This window comes from Microchirus variegatus (genome assembly GCF_963457635.1).
Source record: "Microchirus variegatus genome assembly, chromosome: 14".
Taxonomy (NCBI): domain Eukaryota; kingdom Metazoa; phylum Chordata; class Actinopteri; order Pleuronectiformes; family Soleidae; genus Microchirus; species Microchirus variegatus.
Window position 1 is genome coordinate 14,168,114 of NC_139815.1, and position 23,323 is coordinate 14,191,436.

Sequence of the window (23,323 nt, forward strand, 5' to 3'; positions counted from 1 at the left end):
GTAACTAGACCAACTTAACCTCTCTGCCTTCAGCTGTTGTTGTTGCGATTATTCACTCTCGAAGCAGTTTCTTCAGCTCCCCCTCCACCTTTTCCACAAACGCATGAAAGTTTGGATCCAGCAAACAAACGCGAAGGATGGGCTCCAAGTCACACTGGGCCAAAGGGCTGTGGTGATAAACTTCAGGCAGAGCCACAGCCGCCTCTCCCAGAAAGTGCTGTGAACAAGAAAAGAACAAACAGTATTCATTTTTTTAAGTAAGAAAAGTAAATTAGCAGAATACACCCGAGTAAGACTCAATAAATAGATGTCGCTACTTAAAAATTGGCTTTTAATATGTTACATGATGAATGCTAGATAGCTGTTTACTTCCTCTGACTTAAAGCAATCAGAACCTGTGTTAGTTGCTTGATGGACAATGATCCTTGGACAACCTCTGGATAAACTCCCACAGCTTTTCCCTGCTGAAACGTGGTGACATAAACAAAGAAAAAAACAGATTTGAAGAACATGGTATGACCCTAGAGGGTTAAGAGACCAATCAATGGCTTCATTACTAATTGAAAAATATCTATCCCTCAAAGGCCTTTCATCTCGCCTCTGAACTCCTTCAGCGATTCTGTTTGTTAAAGGTCAAAAATTCAAGCCCATGGCTGAGTCCATCCCTTTCTCGTTTATCCTTCATGATAAATGTTGTGATGCCCAGAAGAGCTGCGTCTAGGTTTTACCCAGAATCAAAGTTCATAATTAACCCTATCCTCCTCAGTGTTTGAAAGTAAATAAAAGTAATGACATGAACCACAAACAATGCCATTCCTGTGTCATTTGTAAGGTGAATACTTGACATCATCAAATAATTTGATTACGTTGTATTTTTTTTCTATTTCAAAAATGTGTGTTTTAATATGTTTTCAATGTTTGATTTAATTGATTTGACTGTTAAAGGCAATAATGAGGTCTGAATATGGGCGTGGGTCTGAAACTCATGAGATAAATACACATTTTTGATGGGGACAATGATTGGTGTGCAGAAATGCTCTGCTTTTATTATGATTTATTCTTCTTATTCAATCATTTTGTCAATCCTGCCCAGTGTTTGGATGTGTGTGCCTTTTCACACTTTCTAAAAGGCAATAATAAACTAAAGCTCTACCGCTTTTCATAAAACCTTATATCCTGTTTGTTTCAGAATGTGTGGTTCTGGATAGTGGGGGACACTGCATATCAAGCTACACACCGCAGGTTCTCTAGGAAGAAGACTGTATTGCAGATAGCACCACCTAGTGAGGGTGATATGGCCTGTTGATGAAAATGACCAAAGCCACTGACAACAGCAGCGTAACTAAATAATGGAGAATGTCATTCCACTGACATATTATTTCTAATTTACCAAATACTGTCAAGGTCAAGTTTTTTTTTTTAACATACAAAGAATATGGCAGGAAACATTAAGCATATAATAACCAGTGTTTTGGAGGGAGTTTGACAGACAACTCATTTACCAAACAACTTGCTATTCGTGATTTATTGGAAACTGAAATTGTAAAGTGGGCAACCTGCGTCGCTGGTGCAGGGACCTCAGCAGGAGGCTGATTATGGGGTGGTGCGGCATCATCCTGAGTGGTGACAGGCATGTACTCCGTCAGTTTTTCTACGGCACTTGAGCACTCCTTCACAGCCTCTGCCCTGTTACTTCCGTCAAACTGCATCCTCATCATGCGGCTCTCTCCCTGCAGCAGTTCACACACACACATATACAGTCACAAAGTGCATTTGTTAAACTAATAACTAAAACGAAACACTTTGTTTGTATGTTTCTCTTGCGAAATCTTTATATAAACATTGCTTTTGGTATGCAGTTTCGCAGTGGGAAGGCTGCAGTAGTAACACAACATTTGAATAAAATATTCAAAAACGCTTATCCAAATCATCCGTATTATTAATTTTCCTTTCCAAATTGGGATAACATAACAAATGTTAGGATCTCAATATGTCAATGGAACAAGGTATAAGGACAGAGCCTAAAAAAAACCACCACCCCACTGTAGAATTGCTATGCATCTGATGACTCACCTTCATTGTAATTCGAAACATCAGGTTATCAGATTTCTGGTGTACTTTCACAAACTCTGAGCCACAGAGTAGTGAGATTGTGTCCTGGGAAACGACAAGAAAATCATTTACTTTGGCAGCCAGAACATGGAAGTCTTTTATCCACAGGTTAGCTGATGTTAACATAGAATAAATGAACACTGGATGTAAAAATATCCTCTTTTGTATATAGCCTGCTTTATTCCGCTCATTTAAAATATAGGAAGAAATTCAAGGACAACAGAAAATTAATATACTGTGTGTTGTTGAATCAAGATGACTGAAGAAAATGTTACCTGATGCGGCCAGCAGGGGTCTCTATTCACTCAGTTACTTCTGGACCAGAGCTCAGGCTATTTCACACACACACTACTACACTAAAAGATCTGTACAACTGCCTAAAAGTGTGACCTATTTTGTAACAAGTGGTTTATAAATTAACTTATCAACTTGGTTTTCTTGAAGACTACAACAAGAACACTGCTATTTTTAAAACAGCTGGCATCATCATGTGTAGTAAATCAAGGCAAACTCACTCAAGTATACATGATTGCAAAAGAGCTCTTAGGCTTCTATTCTGAGGAACATTTTGATTCTTACAGTGCAGTGCAAAAATACTTCAAATCATGACTCACTGAAATATTTACAGCGAGAAGTATAGAAACAATGTGAATAACCATTTTCTCAATAATCATATTAAACCCTACTGAACACTGTTAGGTCATTTTGACCCAATGACATGAAAGCACCAAATAAAGGGGCAATGAAGGTGTTTCAGTTGCTTCTTGGGGAGGATTTTACCTTAACTCGACAATTATATGCAGAAACAAGTGTAAGATATAACATTACTGGCTTTACTTTGTCAGGTGATGCCTGTTTAAATCAGGAGTATCCCTAATTATTCTAAGGCGAGCACAAACGCTCCTCCTTGACTTTCTCTAATACAGCAAATCCCTGCTGTGTTCAGACAACAGTAAATATTTCCTTCAGGCCTTGTCATGTAGTCTTTAAGTCTGAGATCTGTGCACTGAATGTTCCTGAGCATTCACTGCACCAAGTGTTAACAGACCAGTCCATCATCCTCAGTGAAAGCGTCTGCAGCCTGACCTGAATACCTGCCCGTCTTGACACCCTGGCACAGCAAGATAGCTGTGTCTCCTGCCAGAAGTCCGTCAATGACACATTGAGTTGTCCCGAAAATGTCGATTTATCTGCAGGGCAGGGGGTTAACTCTTAATGTCTTAATGCCAGACTAACTAGAAACAAAAATCTAATTTACTATAAAAAATAAATAATTATTTGCTGGTACTGAAGTATTTTTAAATGCTTGAGCAGACATCTACAGTAAAACACGCCTATATTGTAGATAAAAGTTCCCTGAAGCAAAAGCTGGGCTTGTTTGCAGGAAATTGGTTTTGCTAACTCAAGTACTTTCTCGACCCTTTTCATTAATGGCTGAAGACAATATTATGATGATGTCACTCAAGCTGTCAAGCTGGACAACAAACCAGTACATAGTGAAACAATGTGGAGTCGGGTTTCTAGCAGAAATTCCTACTTCTAATCCCTACAAATGTACCCAAAAACGTTGAAGGGATATTTGTCCTGAACAAACCAAAACAATCCAGTCAAATCCCTCAAGATCTGAGCTGAAATGTCAAGCTATTCGGCAGAAATTTTAATATGGCCTCCATCAATGCTTTTTTATCTGCAAAGCAGATTTCTCTTATTGATTTACATCTCAGAAAAGCTGCTGGCTCACTTTGTCCTCCATATCCGCCATTTTGTGAAAGGTGTAAATGAAGTGATAGTGCAGAATAGTCACACTTACATAAACACAGATCATTGTTAAAAACTGTACTGGCACATCATAGGCTGAAGGCCATTTTGGATTTTTAAAAGCATTTGTTCCTTCCATATGGAGAAGACGACCCATAGTAAACAACTGTGACATGGTACAAATAGCTAGTGTCAGACGATGACATTCCCAGCTGCAGTCTTACATGATTTCAAGCAGTCCCCCATAGCAACAATTTATATTTGAATAACATAGCTACAGGTTTGGATGTGAATACACTGATCAACGCTCTGCAAAATAAAACTCATGGGTTCTCTGTATTCTCAGTATGAGACTAAGACCTTCTTAATTTTTGTCATAATTTGAATAATCTATGTGCATGCCATTTTGTTCCACAAGATTTGCATAGCGTAAGATTTCAAATCGTTCGGGGAATCTCACACAAAAACTCTAGGACTTGTTTTGCATTTTTTTTTGTAATCTTTTCAAGAAGAAAGAACAAACAATGAAACAATTCTCATTGTCTTCTTACCAAGCTTTCCTGTCCTTGTAATACCAGCAAATATCCAGGGTCCACAATTGTGAGGACAATTTCAGGTTTACTCCCATTTGTATCAAATACCTGGTGAGGAGAAGACGAGAGTGTTAGACAGAGTGACGTTATTGCATTAGTGATTACTTCTGATAATCTCCTCACCGCTATGCACTATACATGTGAGTGTTTGCTTTAAATATGACGTGGGTAAGCTTTTGAAATGAATGTAAACTAGGTCATTCATAACCACCGCATTCTTCTTTTCTCAGACTTTGATGACACATTTCTCAAAGTCTTGTATTTTCATGCTCATAAAATACAATGGGTGAAGTACAAAATGTCCATTTACACGACTAGTTGAAGCTTATGCCTATTTACTCTCAAGAGTCGTCATGCATTATGCCAAGCAGAGATGTCCGTTTCAGGAAATTAAAGAGCCACATTCATTAAAGCGGCACTCTCTTTACCAACTCACAGATAACACGCAACACATCAACACTGAAGGTTAATTAAGATTAATAACTCAAGAACTAGGACACCACGTGTGACAATAGTTTGTTCAACCAAGAGGAAATATCACACTATTACACACTTTTGACAAATGACCAACAGTCAAAGCCCATAATCACCAATTTCCAGGCAATCAGTTACCTCCCACATGTAAACACATTTTTTTATTATTATTTTCATATTATTTTAATGAATGTACTGTCGTCGTTTTGTCTTGAAGTGCATGCCAGCTCCTGGCCATGGAATCACTGCACAATACACAACTGTTTTATTTGAAAGGTTTTATTAGATTCAACATACACTGGGGAGGAAACAGCAATAAATTCCTCTTTAAAGATCCCTTAATAAAAGCTGTACGCAGTAACAGTTGATTTTCTCACTTTAACATCAGTAGTAAAGGGGATACTTTTCCCTTTAGATATCACTTGCTCAGACAAGGTGTCCGTTACTTCCTGTAAATCAAACTTTCAATTTATTTTCGTCACTTTTACTCAACAACAAAAAGACAATTGGAGGCTTGAAAAACAGCACCCATCTGTGGAGGTATTTACAGTATACATACATAAAATGTTGTTAAAGCAATATGCAATATTTATTCAAAGAAACGTGGAGTCACAGACTTCCTTCATAATTCTTTTAAATCCTGTTCAGCCAGATAAATTAATACATAAGGCAAGACAACAACAAAAAGCATTACTTTATTTCTTGAAATATAAATATATATATATATATATATATATATACACTATATATTTTGTTGCCATTTCAGATGATAATCTTCAGACTTGCTGTGAAAAATAAGGAGCAAGGAGCTAAATTCACATTTATTGTTACTATTATTAGTAGTATTGATTCAACCTTATATCGAAATTGCTCATTGTACAATCATGGCTAGGCATTCAAAGTGGTTTTACAGCCGTCAGTGAGTTTTAATTAAAGCCAGTAAAATAAGAAAACATGGAGCTCTATGACGTGACTCCAGTCTGACTCTGACCCACGCCTGAGTAGCGTAAGCTATCCTTTAGCTGTTACTTCCCAAATAAACGTTCACTCATTACCTGTTTGAAATTAATTTTCATTTCAGCTTGAGCTCACAATAAAAACCAACTGTAAATACAAGACATTTTGACAGATATTGGTAGGAAAAGCACAGGTGTTTCTAATTAATGTAACTACCAGTGACACCTGTGCTTTTCGTGCTAAGCTTGACCTATAACGGAAGCTAATGGCTGCTAACTACAACTAGCTTTAGCCTCGTGGCAACTAGTGTTAGCAGGCTAGCTAGCGTACAACTTTTAATATCATGACATTAAGAAGTCATTAAAGAAGACATTAAGTTAGTTACCTTCCAGGATTTGTTCCCCGTCTCCCCGGAGCCTGGGACGAAGCGTCCATAACGTTTTAACCTCCACATCCAACCGGTGGCCGTTTTCCAGCTACAACTAATTGTGTGTGTGCGCTGAGTGATATTCTGTGAAAGAGCAACAACTACACCAGGACTAGCGACTATAAATTACAGGGTGAGTACGTGAACTATGGCTGCATAACTGTGTGACTACACCCGTTTCTGCTGTTTACTTTTCAGAGATTAAATTTCAATTAAAATGATTTCAATTGAAAGCCCTGTCCTGTCCAGTATAGGCAGAGTGGTGCTTAGCTTCTCAGGCTATTAGGCCTGGAGTCACCTGTCTGAGCCAGGGTCTGCTGCAATGTTTGCCAAGCCTAATGTGTGCATTGGATGAACTGATCTGAGTAAATGATTAGTATTTGTAATGTTTATTGTTGTTTCCTGCTGGGTTATTGTGTCTTTATAGCTGTGTATGTGCTTGTGTTTTATTGCAATATTTATTTCCATTGCTTTGTGTATGTACTTGTATAGTATTTTGTGCAACCGTTTAATACACAGACAAGATGTTCACTGTGTCCTAATAAAGTCCAAAATTAATATATTATTAATAATAATAATTAAAAAATAACAACAACAGAAAATAATTCATTATATGGCGGGCCACATGAAATTGATCAGGGGCTGCAACTTTGAGACCTTTGATTTGTATTGATTATTCCTGTACAGCTGTTCTATTTACTAATGTGGTTGCTCATTTAAGTATTTAGCAATTTCAGTATTATTCTTATTCAGTTCAGTTCAGGTCAAGGTGGGGTGACCGTTCCTTTGCTGTTGCTGCTCCTAACCTCTGGAACAATTTACCCCCGGATTTATTCAGGTTTAAGGCTTTTGAAATTCAGTAGCACAGTTACATTTACATTTTTTGTTGTTGATTTCTTATTTTATTGGTTTACTGTTTTATTGTGTATTTTATTCCTGCTAATGTATTTGGTGTTTTGTATTCCTTCTTTTAATGTGAAGCACGCTGAGGACGTTGATGTATTGATCAATTCAGTCAGAAGAAAATGCACGATCTGAACTACAGAACACTTCATCAGTAGTGTTATTATCACCATTACTATTATTATTACTCACCTGAGGGAGGCCCCGCACCAAGGTTGATCGAGAACTGAGATGCTATAGTGATAATGCATTTTATTTTTCTGATGTGTTCTTAAAATCACAAAACTCAACATCCCTGATACCACATAGCAAATGCAAGATGTGTATGTAATAAATATTGTATAAGTATATTTCATTCTGGTGTTTGTTTGTTTTATGGTGCTGTCTGGGAACGAATGAATTACATCTATCTATATTATATATTGCACTTGTTTGTTCTCAGAAATTAACCAACGTTATACTGATTATTTATTCATAAAGTCTGTTTAATCACCCAAAGATTGTCTCTTCTGGTTTTTACAGATGTGCCATTTCTGAGCCTCTTTGAATAACAGACACATTCACTGTGGTAAGCTGCACACTGTATACATTATAGCCCAATAAATTGAATTCAACATATAGTCATGTAACATAATCAGTCACTTTTATGAAAAATCACACAGAAGAGTAAATGTTAAGATTGTTGGAGATGTTTAGCAGTCATGTGTGGTCTTCTTTGGTTAATGGGTTAGGGTTATTTTACAAAAAGGATTCAAACATTGGGCCACTTGGATTGTTACACATTATTGCTGTCAATGTTATTTAATTTGAACCATATGATTAGAAGGAGGAAACAAAGTAACATAGATTTTGTCATTTAATCACAATGCGTTTTTCTGTTGTGCTGTGGCAACTTCTGTAAAATAAAAACAAAATAACGACGTAAATATATATTTATTTATTGCCATTAAGGCGTCATTTGCCCGTCACTGTAGAGCCTGATTGTGTCCTAGTCTTTTGGCATCCTGCTTCTGCAGCCTGCTTTTGGTTTGCGCAAATTACGCAATGGATGAGTCTCACGTCGTGGATGGCATGCTGGCTTCTCGGTTTTCCCATGTGAAGCTCTGAGCCTCGGAGAGCTGAACCAGTCTGGGTCGTGTACCTGTAGCCCTAAGTTGAAAGAACAGCGGCGCGTTTTAAGAATGGGACGAGCATTCCCCTTTAAACAAGGTGGGCTGAGCTTATTTGCAGTTCTCGCTCCTATGGCAACCCAGTGGATCAGCATCATGAATATTCCAAAAACGCAGCCCGACCATGGATCAGTGATGTCAGCGCTGTCAGGGATGCTCTACTGTATTTTTGCGTGATTGTGTCGCGTTGTTTGGTGGACAGCTGGCAAGACGTGTGATGAAAAGGGCAGGGTACGTCTTGCTTGACCTTTCCCTCACCTCCGTATCACCGTCCGTGGGCGCATCCCTCACATGTCACACTAAGGTGACTTTGAAGCAGTTTTTTCCCACTTTTGCGCACCATGTCAAAACGGCACAAAGATGAACATCGGGGACGCAGCAGCCAAGCGGACCGGCCAGACTGTGCGTGAGGACACACGCACACTGTCGGGTAGTGTTATGAACACGAGTGGCGTCTCTTATCTTCAGTGCCGCCACAGCCGTCCGTGTGATGTGTAGCAGGCTTTCAGGGATTCAGGTTTGCTCCAGACTGGTCGCTCGTACAAACAGATGTGGGGAGCGGGGCACGCTGGTGGCAATAAACGTTTCAATTCAGCCTGAGAATCTGGATTTCTTTCATTGTCTCCACTGTCTCTCAATGTCATAATGGACCGGTTGCACTCCTCGATGCGTAAAAGGCTCTACAGTTTGCCACAGCACATTGGGCACAAAGCATCCATAATGGGCGAAGGAGAAGACGCAGACAAGGACGCCCGGAGGAAGAGCATCAGGATGAAACCTCTGCCGTCGCCGACCTCTGAGGGAAGCTGCAAAGGCATTGGGGAGACCAAAAGTGGGGAGTCTGTGATAATGGAGACGGACATAGGGAGACCAATGAAGACCAGCTCGAATGGAGACTGTCGGAGGTTTCGCGGCAGCCTCTCGTCCATCACAAGTCGTCATGTACACGACTCGGACTCGGCGGAGGCGAGGCGCCTCATCACCGAGGGAGATGTCACCCCAAGCGAGGAGAGCCCCCCTGGAGCCATCGGTGACGAGCCGCAGGATACAGGCGCGCAAGGAGCGAGTTGTGGCGGCGGCGGCGGCGGCATCCTAAACGAATCCCAGGGCCAGCAGTCAGGGTTTTTAAAGTTAGGCGGCATCGATCAAATTCTGCCTGACGACGAGAGATTATATCAAGCAGGGTTCATGCACCGACAGTTTGGGGCAATGCTCCAACCGGGGGTCAACAAGTTTTCCCTCAGGATGTTTGGAAGTGAGAAGGCGGTGGAACGGGAACAGGAGCGGGTTAAATCCGCCGGATTCTGGATAATTCATCCTTACAGTGATTTCAGGTATCTGCACATGTAAACACATGCTCTGCAAACAACACATGTTTTAGAAATGCATGCCAGTGTGTTTGTCATTAATCAGGACACACACATACCATCTCAAGAAAAGGCAATTTATTATTCTTTATCAAGCTTTATATCACATTCACCACTTAATGTCACAACATTTCAAACTCACAGCTGCCCCATACAACTCCGCTGTTACTACTTTCTTGTGCCACAACACAAACGAAAAAAGAGGTTAATTACCTGAGGACACTCTTCACTGTCTTGTGAAATACAACAGAACACACCTGTTGCTGTTCAGGCCAGTTTATTTATCTTGAGCAGATGCTTTCTAAATGGATACATCGATCGATTCCTTTAGTGTTCTCTTATTAATCTGAGAAAACATGTTCTCAGACTTCATTTATTGTGGTAAGGTGTGTGCGGTGAGGCCTTCACTTTGTCTTGCATATTGATTTTGACATACACAACAGTGTAAAAGCATTTTCTTTATGTAACTAATAAATGCACTCATACAGCAGCTCTGTGGCTGTGTAGATCAATGCATTTGTTATCCACAGTGCTGCTCATGTCTGCGACAAAACACAGCAGCAAAACTAAACACAGGAAGTCCATGAGCACTCCTTTTGTCTTGCAGGTGTCCTTGAGTGTGTTGCTGACCACATGCATCTTATTCACAGCCACATAAAGGCTCTTAAAGGCTCTTAACTGTGAAGTAGGACCAGATTTTAACAGCCATCGTCTTTTCAGCATTAGATGTTATTCAACAAATGCTTCCATATGCACACTGCACAGCTTCTGTAGCACATCAGATGGTCTTTGTATAGTAAAAGCCGACAGCATATTGCCCAAAGAGCAATGTACTGTGCACACTACACACCATTTATGAACTGAATATCAAGTGAGTCAACTCTAATGCGACGACTATGGTTGAAAACTACGCACATCATTTGTTTCCTTCAGCCAATCTACTTCAAACAAATTTGACAACCTCCTATCTGGTATTTTAAGTAGGTAGTGAACCTTAGCCTTTTTTTAATTGAAGACATTTTCCTCTAGTTTAATAATTCAGGCTAAACTATTTCATTAAAAGATGTGTCAGCCTTGGCATTTAGCTTACCAACGCATCTACTACCTGTCATTTAAATCATGTTGGGACGTTAGTGTTGCTGTGAAAGAATTTAGAGCAGAATCATCACTGTCACACATATCGTAACATTTCTCCTTGTCTGTGACATTGACTGTCGTCTTGGGTTGTCGTCTGGTGTTTGATTGGCTATGATGGTTTGATGACATGCAATATAGAAACTATCACTTGCCACAAAATGGTGTTGGTTCGTCCCCCCCCCCCCCCCCCCCGTTCCAGAATAAGATGTCAGACTCTGAGAGACATGTGAGTTGGGGCGAGAGTTGCTCACACACCGGGATGTCAGGAGCAAAGGCTAAAAAGATTCCTCCTAGAATAGAAAACAGAGACACAGACACATTGATCTGCCTGTTTATCCGTAAGAAAGGGACAAATGCACAACGGTGGCTTACATCGCTCCATTTCTTATTCTACGTTGTATTTAAAATAGAATATAAAGACGGAGTCTTGCCTCAGCTGTCTTGTCATGAAAAGTTTTTTTTTTTTTCTGTATCCTTGAGAGTTAGATGGAGAGAAAGAAAGACAGACATCATCATTAGTGTAAAACAACGCAACTGGTTTTGTCTGTGATTAGTTTATTATCCATAAAGAATGTTTGTCACCACATAGTATTTTGTCTACTCAGTCAAGTACAAGTCTTTATAAAGTATATCTTGCATATTATTCTGTTTTAACACTGAGTCGGCATGCACTGCTTTTAAAAGCCACACACGACAGGTCTTCATGAAAAAAGTGAGACACGTATTAGACGGTTTGTCATTTGTGTGTGTGCTCTTCCCAGTTGGTTGTTTCCTTTGACCCTTTCCGCTCTCTTACTCAGTGCCAGTTGTCACAAAAAAGGGTGATTTTTGGTCCGTACCGATTTTGAAAGGTCAGAGATTTGGCACCAGTGGTCAGTTTTGACGTGTCCTTGAGCATCATGCTGTGCTCGGTGAAAAGGCAAGAGGCATCGCCTGAAAAGGAAGAGATAATGGAAATGCACAACGACAAGTGTTGTGAAAATTAAGGTTAGCCACCCACTTGTCTTACAGTGGATATTTAATTTTACTACAATTAAACATTTTGCTGATCTGAGTTCACTTTGCTTGTGGTTCAAGCACTTGGCACTATGATTATGCAATCACTCAACTCTGCAATTTATCACGGCATATGGAATACGATTATTGTGAAGTTCTAACAAAAAAGACAAAGCAATATAAACGATAGCAGTGATCTTTAGTGACATTACTGTCATATATGAGTGATGATAAGCCATCACTGAAGGAAACCAAGGATATTTAGTGACAGTTTATGCTTCAATTCATGGAGATAAAGAATGCTTCATGACAGTTAACAAATGCAGAGATAAATTCCAGCTTGTATTTTATTTTTAATGAACTGAAGCAGGAAAATGTAACTTCTCTAAAATGAGGGTCAGGCACCAGACAAGATGACTGTAATTAAAGTCCACAAGGTGACGAGTCGGACCTTTTTAATGGGCATGCAGAGGCGAAGGGTCTCTGTGACGAAAAGTTTTATTCCCATGTCTGCATCAAAGCTTTGCCACAATAAGCTCAAATTAGAGTGTCACAGGGAATCACATAGTCATCGCTGTGCCAGAATTCAGCAAAATCTCCTCTTGTCAAGTGTAACGCTAAGAGGCAGGGGTGGAGCAATATCTTGCAAGGGAAAAAAAGGGGCAGATTAAAAATGGCATCATAATCCAATCTACAGCCTCGTTCCCAGATCCAAAGCTGAACAGCCTCCTTCAATTCGGAATAAGTATCTCCCAGTGAACAGATGTGGGCACTTGACCAGAGGGTGACGTGTGTATCCCAGAAAGAGGAGACGAGCATTTCCACAAAATCACTGAAATATGGGACGATCTCAAGCAGATGGTGACCATAAAATATATGTGGAGGTTTGACCGGATTGTTGAGCAATACATATAACTGGTGCTGAGATTAATGCTCCCTCTCTCAACCTGTTTGCTCCTCTTTGGGTATCAGCTCTGCTTTATTCTCAAAAATGTGACTTTCTGATTATTATTATTATTTGAAAGTGTCTATGTAAGCTGTGACCTTTTTGCATGTCCTAGGCCATGAGTTATAGATTACTTGTACTCTCCTCAGATATTTTGGTGCTTGATTGGCAAAAATACCTCGAAAAGATACTCTATTGTTGCACGTTGGAAACCAGGTAATGAATTTATCCATCATGTTTGCACAGAGGCAGTTGAGTGGATTTTCGTCAATGCAACAGCAATGTGTTAGACTCTAGACAAATGATGCTGCACAATATTAGAATGCCTCTCTCTGATAGTCAAGTGCCTTTTAATTATCTGGTGATTCAGAACCCAGAGGACACATCTGGTGAAATGTCTTCCACATTTCCTTGGAGATATGGAAGAGGGATGTCACACATTACAATTTTTTTTTTTTTTGTTGCACTGAAGGCTTTATTACCCCCCCATTTTTGCTCTTTGGAACTGTGTTGCAGGAACTATCAGAGAGGGGGGGTCGTCTGTCCTTTGGTTTCTGTCAATCAGTTAAATCCCTTTGCCACAGTCATGCAAATCCAACCATCCACGCTGTATTGTGTACTTTCTCATCAGCCTTGTTATTTGTCCTGCACAGGTCTGTCTTCGAAAAGACACTCACCTAGACAGTGGCTCTAAATATATCTTGTAATTTAGCCTCCATTTTTATTTTAACATTTTTTGTTGGGGATAGAGTGCAGAAAAGTAGAACAAATGTAATCACAGGTATTCACATTCAAATTAGACTGACGTCAAAGGGAATTATGTTCAGGCACTGTGTTGACTGAGTGTGTAAAAAGACCAACTTAATCCAATACAGAGACTGTTTTGTTTTTTTGACTGGATCATGTAGTATTAGCATGGCAAAGTTGACTTCTGAACATTTGTAAATGTCAGTCTTAATACTAAAACAGTAGGAAAAAGACACCGTACGATAAGAATAAAAGGACTTGTATGTGAAGTCAGACCTGTCATGTATGTGGGAAGTGCAGAAGAAATTATTTTCCATAGTTTATATCCATCCATCCATTATCTACCGTTTTATCCTCCACTGGAGGGTCGCGGGGGGTGCTGTGCCATCTCAGCTGACATAGGGCAATAGGCGGGGTACACCCTGGATAGCTCATAGTTAATATTTCTTTGACATTTGAGATATTTTAAATAAATGTGCACCTTTTGGGTTTTCAAGTCATTTTTATATTAAGCATTACTAACCACACCTGCAATGTTATTACTGAAAATATAGCACAATTACTGCGTGTAACAGTGTGTATTATGTTGGCTAGTGTATGGAATCAGATCAAATAACATTGTCCGTTTCAGTCAGGTTGATTACGGTTGATTTGAGACTACGCATTGCTATCGATTTGTTTGGGTCCTGTGGGGCCTCCAGCGTGTGGTGACAATGCAATCATTGAAATATGAGATGGAGGAACATACCCAGCTGCAGCAAGGGTGATTCCCATCCCTGCTGCGGTGACAGGGGTCTGAGTGAAGAGTCGCATAAAAGGTCAAGGAGCATCTTGAGATGGAGCAGATGAACGTTAAACGTGGAGGCCAATATTTTGGTGCGGAGCCTGAGTAAAACATCATGTTTTGAATGAAAGATGCTCTGAGTCCAGGCTGTATGAAATGATAGGGATACAGTGCAGATATCCATGAGGAGTTGTGGGATGGATTTCACTCTATTCAGTGACCATTAACTAATTCCTCCTTTAATTTAGTCAGGGTAAAACATTGGGATTACAGATGGTTGTAGCTGGGCCTGAAAGTAGGTAAATCAAAAAGGGCTGCTCTGCTCAACCGCGAATATTAGGAGCTAAGAGATTATTACAGTACAATTGATTTAATGGAGGGAGCCCATGGGAGGATGTGCGTGGCCTGTGGGTGGAAGGTTTCCTGTCACTGTGACAGAAAGACTGAATAGTACTGTGCGACCTCGAGAACACTTGTGAAGAGTTTGAAATCAGGACACTATAAAATAATGCTTGTTTGTTTTTTTTTCTTTCTTGTCTTTATTTTCTTTGTTTCACATATTTCTAATTTCACCCTGCTAAAACATTATTTAATCCAGCTTTACGCATTTGTCTGAGAGTCAGGTTTAACCTTGACAAAATAATCTCGGGGTGAGATTATACAGATTGATTGATCATATACATTTGCAAAATGGAAATTCCTGCTGCAACCATTTTACAGGAGTGCATGTCACCCAGCTCATATGCTTGATGCATTTTGGTCACCTGACTGATGTTATGTTAGATGACCTTCCTGCTTTATTATCCTGTGCACTGCAACATCAAATTATAATCTCTGCATACACAACACTATAGCAGATCCCCTTTCAACACATTTCAGTAACAATCTATTTGTTACCACTGAAGGGTTTACCACTCAGGATTTCAGGATGGTCAATGAAATGTTTTTATTATTAGGGCCCGAGCACGAACGCCAGGGGCCGAAACGGCTTTGCACGCTTCGTAAATGAACAAAGCGCCTTTATCATACCAACATAAAAAGTGTGACAATTTGTAATAGACAAAAAGTTATTGTTTTGTTGATTCGAAAGGGCGTGGCCACGACAAACAGAATGTTCGCGAATTTTGACCGTTGGCCATGAAACAGGAAGTGCCCTATAACTTCGCCATACATTGACCGATCACCTTGAAACTTCATATGTGACACAAGAGGCCAACCCTTAACATGCATACGGACGCAATCAACCCAACCGTGTTTTGAGTTTAGCTGCCATTTGGCCACGAATCAGGAAGTGCCCTCTTACTTGACCATCGTCAGAGAATCGATGCACTCTTAAACTCCCTTTCCGAGTTATTCTTGCAATTCATTATACAGTGAAATCTTGGAACAAGCTCTGTAAGTGTGCCATTAAAGTGACCAGATAATCATGAAACTTTAGTGCTGTGTGTATACGTACATATACAGTACATACTGAATTGTATATGGCTTATGCAAAGAGAAGTTGAGTGGCGGAAGAAATGGCAGCTTTGATGAACCATGTGACACTAATCATGAATAGTGCAAGACGTGATGATTGCGGCGGTAAATACTGAAAGACTGAATGGGATACTGATACCGACTGCATTTCTTTTTTAAATTTTTTACTGTGACACAATGGCAGTTCTTTTATAGCCAAACACAGTGGGGACTTTTACATTTTTATAAGCATTTAGTTTTTAATTTAACATTGGGCATGTCCACACAAAACAACCCAGATTATATTATGTACCTCAGTCTGCAATGATACCCGTGGAAGAAGACATTCTTTAATTACGGGCATTGCATTGATTCAGGCTTAACCCAATTTGTAACCGGAATGAGGAATATTGCCGCTGGTATAATCACTGAAGAACTAATTAAATAGAAATATGGAAGAATCTGGAACCAGTAAATCACGCCGTTGCCAGCAATCAACAACATGCTGTATTTTCTGGGAATTGTCATCATGGTTGGAATGAATAATTAAGATTGCTTGGATTAAAGTACCCCCCTGTATTCTGATGCTTCTCTCTGATGCCTTTCATTCAATATCCCTGCTCACTGTTTACACATAGACCTGGATGAAATATTCAGTCGGTTTCAGTTTTGTTTGTATAGCACCATATCAAAACATGGGTTATCTTCGTCACTCTACAAGGTCACTTGACAATATCGTAAAGAGAAAATCAACGTCTTTGTGATGAACAAGCACTTTACATTGTCAGTGGAGATGAAATCACGTTGGCAAGTACTTTTCTTGGTTTGTCATTGTCTACTTAAGAGCCAGATGGCTGACATTTGCTCATCTTATCAAAACAATGAGGGTCCAAAGCACAAACAGTCACATGATCACATGGCACAAAAACTGGACTAAAACAGCATATTCAAAACCATCCGTTCTCCCCCACAGAGGTTAATAGCAAACTATGTTGTCCCTTTAGCTAGAGCAATAAGGTAATCTAAGTGACAAATAGATGTTTAATATTTACCTTCTTAAAATATAATACATTTGTTTGTGTTCATTCATGCTTAATATAGTTAGTACCCAAATCACAACTCTCCTGTGTGCTGACCTCTGCATGCATGCAAAAGCCCTTAGTCTGCTCTCTCCCCCTCGCATCTAGTACATACAGGTTGACCTTTTCAGCCCCGACCGTGTCCCAGGTGGATTTCCACAACCCTTGTGTCTCTGAAATTGGATTGCTTTTTTTTCCTATCAGCCAAGATAGAAAATGACCAAGATGTGAAACTGGCACAGGGACTGTATGTTGCCCCAGGGGATGGACAAAATATGAGAAACGACATATTAAAAAGCACTTTGACACTTGCCATTACAAAGTCAGCTTAATAGGGAGTTTATGATTAGCCAATTAGCAAAATGTCCCAGAAATTATAATCATGTGGGTATGAGTGAGTAAGCGAGTAAATGGTGCAAAACAGTGCATCTTTCACCTGTTGTGATGGAGTTAAAGCGCAACAGTAATTTAGCATGTGAAAAGATAGGGTGCCTTCATGGTTTGGATTGGTACAGTGTGGTTTGGAATGGTAAAGTCCTGGGTCAGGCTTGGGTTTTGACTAAGAACAGTACCTGTAGTTGGTAGGGAGGGTGTGCCCTGTGCCCGATGGCTGTATAGTGTGATGTCGTACCGCAACAGAGCAGAAAACAATGGAGGATATCCATTTTTCATGCTTGTTTTTGTCTCAACTAGACGTCAAGCTTTGTATTAGAATACACTGCTGACATTAGACTCTATTTACATGCAATATTTACACCAATTGCAAGGGAGTGACGTTCCCTAATCAGCTTACCATACCGTACCATTTTACTACGGTACCCCAAGGGTATGAAAGAACGGAACGGTTGGGGCCGGATATTTTGGTACTAAAGCAAAAAAAATACATGCCATACTGTACAGCAGCTCAACATTGTAGGACAATGGCATTTCCATAGAGGACCGCTCTCTGCTTTATGTGTAAGAATGTATAGAGCGCTAAAGCACTTTGGAAGCAGAGGGGAGTCCCCTCAAAGAGGACCATAGTCCAGTGCACTGAATAAAGAACTCTGTGTGCAGCAGGCAAAAATCGCAGGAAACACTTCGCCTGGATCAATGTGTTAGTCATGGCCACATGCCACACGCTGTGAGTCTAGAAGACTCAGACAAATGGCTGGATTATGAGACATGCAGTGGTGAGAAACTGATTGTTCCCACTCCTCTGATCTGTGTGAGTGTGTGTGTGCACTCCTGATTTATCGTTATTTCTTTAGTCGATTGCATGTCCTCTTTTCCTCCTTACTTGGTTCAGTCACCCAGTATTAGATTGAACTGGGAGGAAGGAGTGAAGTGTAGGTGTGTGCATGTGTGTTAATGGTAAATGGTCTGTATTTACAGTACATAGCACTTTTCTAGTCTTGATGATCACTCAAAAGGCTTTACCCTACAGTTCTGACATCTATTCACTCACACATTCATAGTCCATCAGTCCATCTATGCAGTGCAATCATGATTCTAACCCTGTTTAGCATAAGAGCAATAAAAGCAGACACATAGAGCTAACAGAATGATAAACCAGTGGTTTAATAGGGAGATATAGTTCATGTGACCCAGCAAATATCAGATAAAATATCTCTAGATAAGATTTCCTACTCAGGGTATCTGACCGAGGGGTTTTTTCTTCAGCTTTAAAGCTGTATTATTTTTATATTTCATTAATTCCTTTTATGGGAATATTGAATCAAAGAAAGCTTTGTTTTTAAAACCACAGCATTGATCTCTCCTCCATTCTGTTTTTCTTTGCCCATTTGAGCTTCTTTTCCTATCACAATTTCCTAATTTTCTCTGCCATGTTTTTTTTTCTCTTTTTGAACCACTACTCCTCTCACCCTTTGACCTCGGATCACCATTTTGGACAGGGATGGAAAAGGCTTTCATAGTGGCTGCTCCATTTGCTGATTGCAGCACCTAAAGTGGTAAAGATAATGGCCCTCCACTGGTTCAGCCCAGAACGAGGGCATGAGGTGATAGTGTACAGCACGATCGGCATCTGGCATTACAGTCAGCACTTCATTGATGCAAAGAGAAGTCCCACTGTGAGTCTGTGAGTTTTCAAGAGAGGAGTGGGCTGGTGGTGGTAATGCTCGGAGGTTCTGTTCACTGTTTCCTGAGCCTCGCTCTGGCTGGCTGAGAGGGGATCCCCTCTGACATGACCCCATGGACCTTGTCAGAGATAGCAAGGTATTGTGATAAAACATAGATGCAATTAGTGGCAGGACGACAGTCCAAAGTGCTGCAGTGTAGACATATGCTAGTTGGATAAATTAATGCTGATGGAACTCGTAGAGTTTTGTTTGTTTGTTTATTGTTTGCACTTTAATAGAACATTACACCAAGGAGCTTGTCACATAAAAGAAACAAAAATATAGATAATATATGATAAAGTACAATGAGTCAGTGCTGGAGTGGTTAGAAACCCTGGAAGGGTTTATCGAGAACCCTTCTCGAGACCTAAAGAGACCTACCGCTCACTGTCTTATTACCCACTAGACTGCAGACTACTTATGTACAGTTCTTATTTCTCAAGTCAGCAAGTGCTCTGGAAAGCTGTGATAGAGTTGGTGAGAAGCTGCTCATCGCACCAGGCAGCGCCTCTTCAACAACTGTCCAAAAACAAAAATATCCCAGTGGAATTTTAAAAAAAGGACAGGAAGCACAGAACATTCTTCTCAGTGGGCTTTGATGAAATGTGGCCAGTTTGCAAAGTGGCTCTGGTAATTTCATGATTCACTTAGCATTCTTAAGTGCACACACCTTAGCACTTCAAACACCAGTGCAAGTTTAGACTGGACTCATTTTCATAAATGGATCTGGTTAAAAAAATGTGAGTGAGAAGCTTGGTCATCCCGGAGAGGCTCAGATTAGAACCGCTGCTCCTGCGCATTGAGAAAAGCCAGATGAGGTGGCTCGGGCACCTGGTTGGGATGCCTCCTGGCTGCCTCTCCGGTGAGGTGTTCCGGGCACATCCCACTGGGAAGAGGGCCCTGGGAAGAACCAGGACTCGCTGGAGAGACTCTGTCTTTTGGTTGGCCTGGGAACGCCCCGGGATTCCCCTGGAAGAGCTGAGCGAAGTGGCCGGGGAAAGGAAAGTCTGGGCTTCTCTGCTCAAGCTGCTTCCCCCCGTGACCTGACCTCGGATAAGCGGTAGAAGATAGATAGATGGATGGATGGATGGCATCTACATGGGGCACAATCTTGAGGGTCTAAGACCCTCCATCCATCCTTCCTCTACCACTTTATCCTCCGCACGAGGAATGCTGTATGTGCCAATCTCAGCTGACATAGGGCGAAAGGCAGGGTACACGTTGGACCGATCGCCAGTCCATCACAGGGCCACATAGAGACAAACAACCATTCACTCTCACAATCACACCTACATCAATTTAGTGTCCAATTTGCCTCATCCCCAAATCTGCATGTCCGACCAGGTCACTAACCACTACAATAGTGTGGCTAAGACCAATGCTATATAATTCAGAGAATTTCCCTGAGATGTGCAGCCTGTGTTTGGACTTTTGAGTTGCTGCTTTCATCTCCGATCTAAATAAATAATTATAAATGTGCTGTCTTTGATAATCTAAGTATATCCTATTTCGATGGTCAAACACTTTTTTAGATTTTAATAAATGCTTTGTAAGGTCTAGCAGTATGTGCTTAAACCTGTCAGTTTCAGTTGAATTTATCCTGTTGCTCTACTGTGTTTGAGTATATGTGGTTATGCATCTCCTCATTTTACATTTGCATCAGACCTCTATCTGTTCCGTTTATCCTCTATCTATCTCTTCTGCTGTCTGAGTGTGACATTGGCTTGCCATCGTCTTCCTGTTGTGGCTGTTGAGTAATAGTCCCAGACAAAGGTAAATTTAAAAAAAATCATATGCTGTGGCCATATACCGTGATGTCTGACTAGTGGAACCACTTGTACATTTTTGCTTCAAACCTCTTGCCTCTGAAATTGTTCAGTAAATCCTTCTGGGGGTTTTTTAGCCTAAGGTTGGGGAGATTTGTGTTCACCTGTGATGACATTTTCTAAGCCTAGTTTTGATAAAACAGTGTGCCTCACCTAAATATAGCAACCTGTGACTACACAGTCCCAGTGTCAGTGATGTGCTTGCAGCATGCCTGCTGGCTGTGCTTAGCAAAGACTGCACCATTATGACAGTTCATTGGAACAGGTGACAGAAAAAAATAGGTTAAACCCTTTCAACCCTTTTTTTATTGTTGTCCCTTAGACGTGCTATGTTTGCCAACTTGATTGTATAATAATGACATGGTTCCTCTTTTATGGACAATACACAAGCACTTTTTAAAATGACTTTGAAGATGTTGTTCTCCAGTTAAGTGTGAGAGGGTTAGGGTTAACCATTTCATGCTTAATTTTTATTCAATCTGCTTAATTTATTCATTAAAACATGGCACTGGACTACAATTGGTTGTTACTTCAATATCATTTGTTAAAGCGGACCTAGACCGGAAGTTCCAATTAACCCTGTTTTTTAGTGTGTATCTGCTTCATTACCTTGTTTAACAAGCCCTGAAGGTTCAAAACAAACAGTTCAGCCACTGCTGAGAACGCTGTGTTAATTGTAATCTCGGGCTCAACGAGATCTCTGAAAATCCCGTAATAGTTACCTAAACAGCGGTTCTCCTGAACAGCAGATCGTCCTGCTCCGGGCACTAATCCGGGCACATCCGATTGCGTACATTGAAGAAGAATAACATCCGTTGTGGAGGTGTTTCATGAGCGACAGTGTCTTCTGACTCTGGGTCAAAGTCATAAAAGGGACTACGGCGGGGAGTCGTGACGAAGCTGTTTTTAAACACTGTTAAAACAATGTTTTGATAATGAGGAGCAGTGCATCCACCATTCCAGAGGGGGGAGCTGCGCTTCTGAGAGCTGGTGTGCTGAATAGTACTGGCCATTACTGGTCTTCTGGGGGTCAGAGTTCACTCTGAAACATCGCGGCTGACGAACAGCGTCAGAAAAGAGGATTTCATTTGGCTCGTTCACAGCAACTAGGAGGTTTTTCACCATAAAAAAAAGTTAATATATGTAAGTAGACCTCCATAACTAACATATATGTGCAACAGGACCACTCTATGTGACCTTTAAAAACATGCTATAACTATTCATTGGTGTTTCAAAGCAAAACAGGTCCCCATAAATGCAAGATGATTATCCCTAGATTTGTTTATCCAGACAAAAATGACTCATTCATTCATTATTACCACTTAATCCTCCACATGGACAATTTAGAGTGTCCACTTAATGTAATCTGCATGTTTCTTGGGTTCTGGAAGGAAGTCACACGCACACGGTGAGAACCTGCAAACTTCACACAGAAAGGCCCTCGGTCATACCGGGATCTGAACCGGTGACCCTTCTTGCTGTAAGGCAACGATGTTAGCCGCCGTTTCACTGTGTTGGACCCCTTGTAAGTGGAAATTTTTAATCGTTTGGGCTTGGCAAAAACATCATAATTCAATTGTTCTGATCGATCTTATTTCAGTTACAGTAATTGATTCTTAATTTCCAAGGACCATTCTTTGCATTTCATTAGCTTCTCAAAGGATGGTGTTGACCTGAAAACAGCAATTTGGTTTGAGCTGCAGAGGGTGTTAAAATGTGCACAGAAACTTAACCTTTAATCAAAAAGCAGGAATGGGTCGAAATATTTATTTGGTGATATCGTATTGTGCAATATGATGATCCTGCCAGTTTCACTCACCGGGCGCCACTCGAATGAGGGAAACATGGCAGCAGGTTTCAAGGCTGAAGGAGTTTACAGCTTTTCACGTTCCGCTTTCTTCAGTTAGGACTGTCTTGCAATATATTTATTACCACAGAATTGTTGTTTCGTGATATTATTGGTATCGTGGACCATGTGTCGCAAAATTGTACCCTGTGAAAAGTAACGTTGATTACAGCTGGTTATAGACACTTTATTGAGCATTGACAGTCCCATACCGTACGTACAGTTCTAAGTATGTGCTGTCCTGACTCACAATGGTTAGGTGTTCGGTGTAAGCGATTGAGAGGCTTGTCTCACTGAGCAACTCACACAGCAGCAACTCACTACCAGACCACACCCCCTGCACTTCTCCGCTCCCTCAGCTCACAGCCCAATTTTTCAAAATCAACCACTGTCCAAATCACACTGACACACATGAACAGTGCACACAATGTTGGCCTGTGTGTGTTTTGTGAGTGCGAAAGGGGGTCATCCACTGTTCCTCTGCTGTTCCCATTCAGTCAGTGTGGCGCGGAATAAGAGGAGACGCTGTTAAATGCCGTCTGCCACATTTACCTGACATGACAGATAATCTGCTTGCGTGCTATGCACTCACTCTCCCGGCATGGCAGCCCGCAGACATCTCTGTAA

The 23,323-nt window shown here is 40.7% G+C and overlaps 2 protein-coding genes across 2 annotated transcripts in view; one reads left to right on the forward strand and one right to left on the reverse strand.

Moving 5' to 3' along the window:
- Positions 1-18: 18 nt before the first annotated feature.
- On the reverse strand, positions 19-6,348 carry rec114 (REC114 meiotic recombination protein; the record flags this gene model as incomplete). Its single annotated transcript, XM_083900560.1, has 6 exons — positions 19-217; positions 396-461; positions 1,557-1,730; positions 2,074-2,157; positions 4,422-4,511; positions 6,280-6,348. 6 exons carry the CDS (start codon positions 6,346-6,348, stop codon positions 53-55), a joined length of 648 nt encoding a protein of 215 aa, XP_083756686.1. The 3' UTR covers positions 19-52.
- Positions 6,349-9,038: 2,690 nt separating this feature from the next.
- The window catches only part of hcn4 (hyperpolarization activated cyclic nucleotide-gated potassium channel 4), a gene marked incomplete at both ends in the record, with an annotated part of 59,075 nt that continues 44,790 nt past the window's right edge, over positions 9,039-23,323 (forward strand). The window contains one exon of the mRNA XM_083900422.1: positions 9,039-9,727. Within this exon, the coding sequence (XP_083756548.1) occupies positions 9,039-9,727 (689 nt within the window). The remainder of the gene's footprint in view (positions 9,728-23,323) is intronic.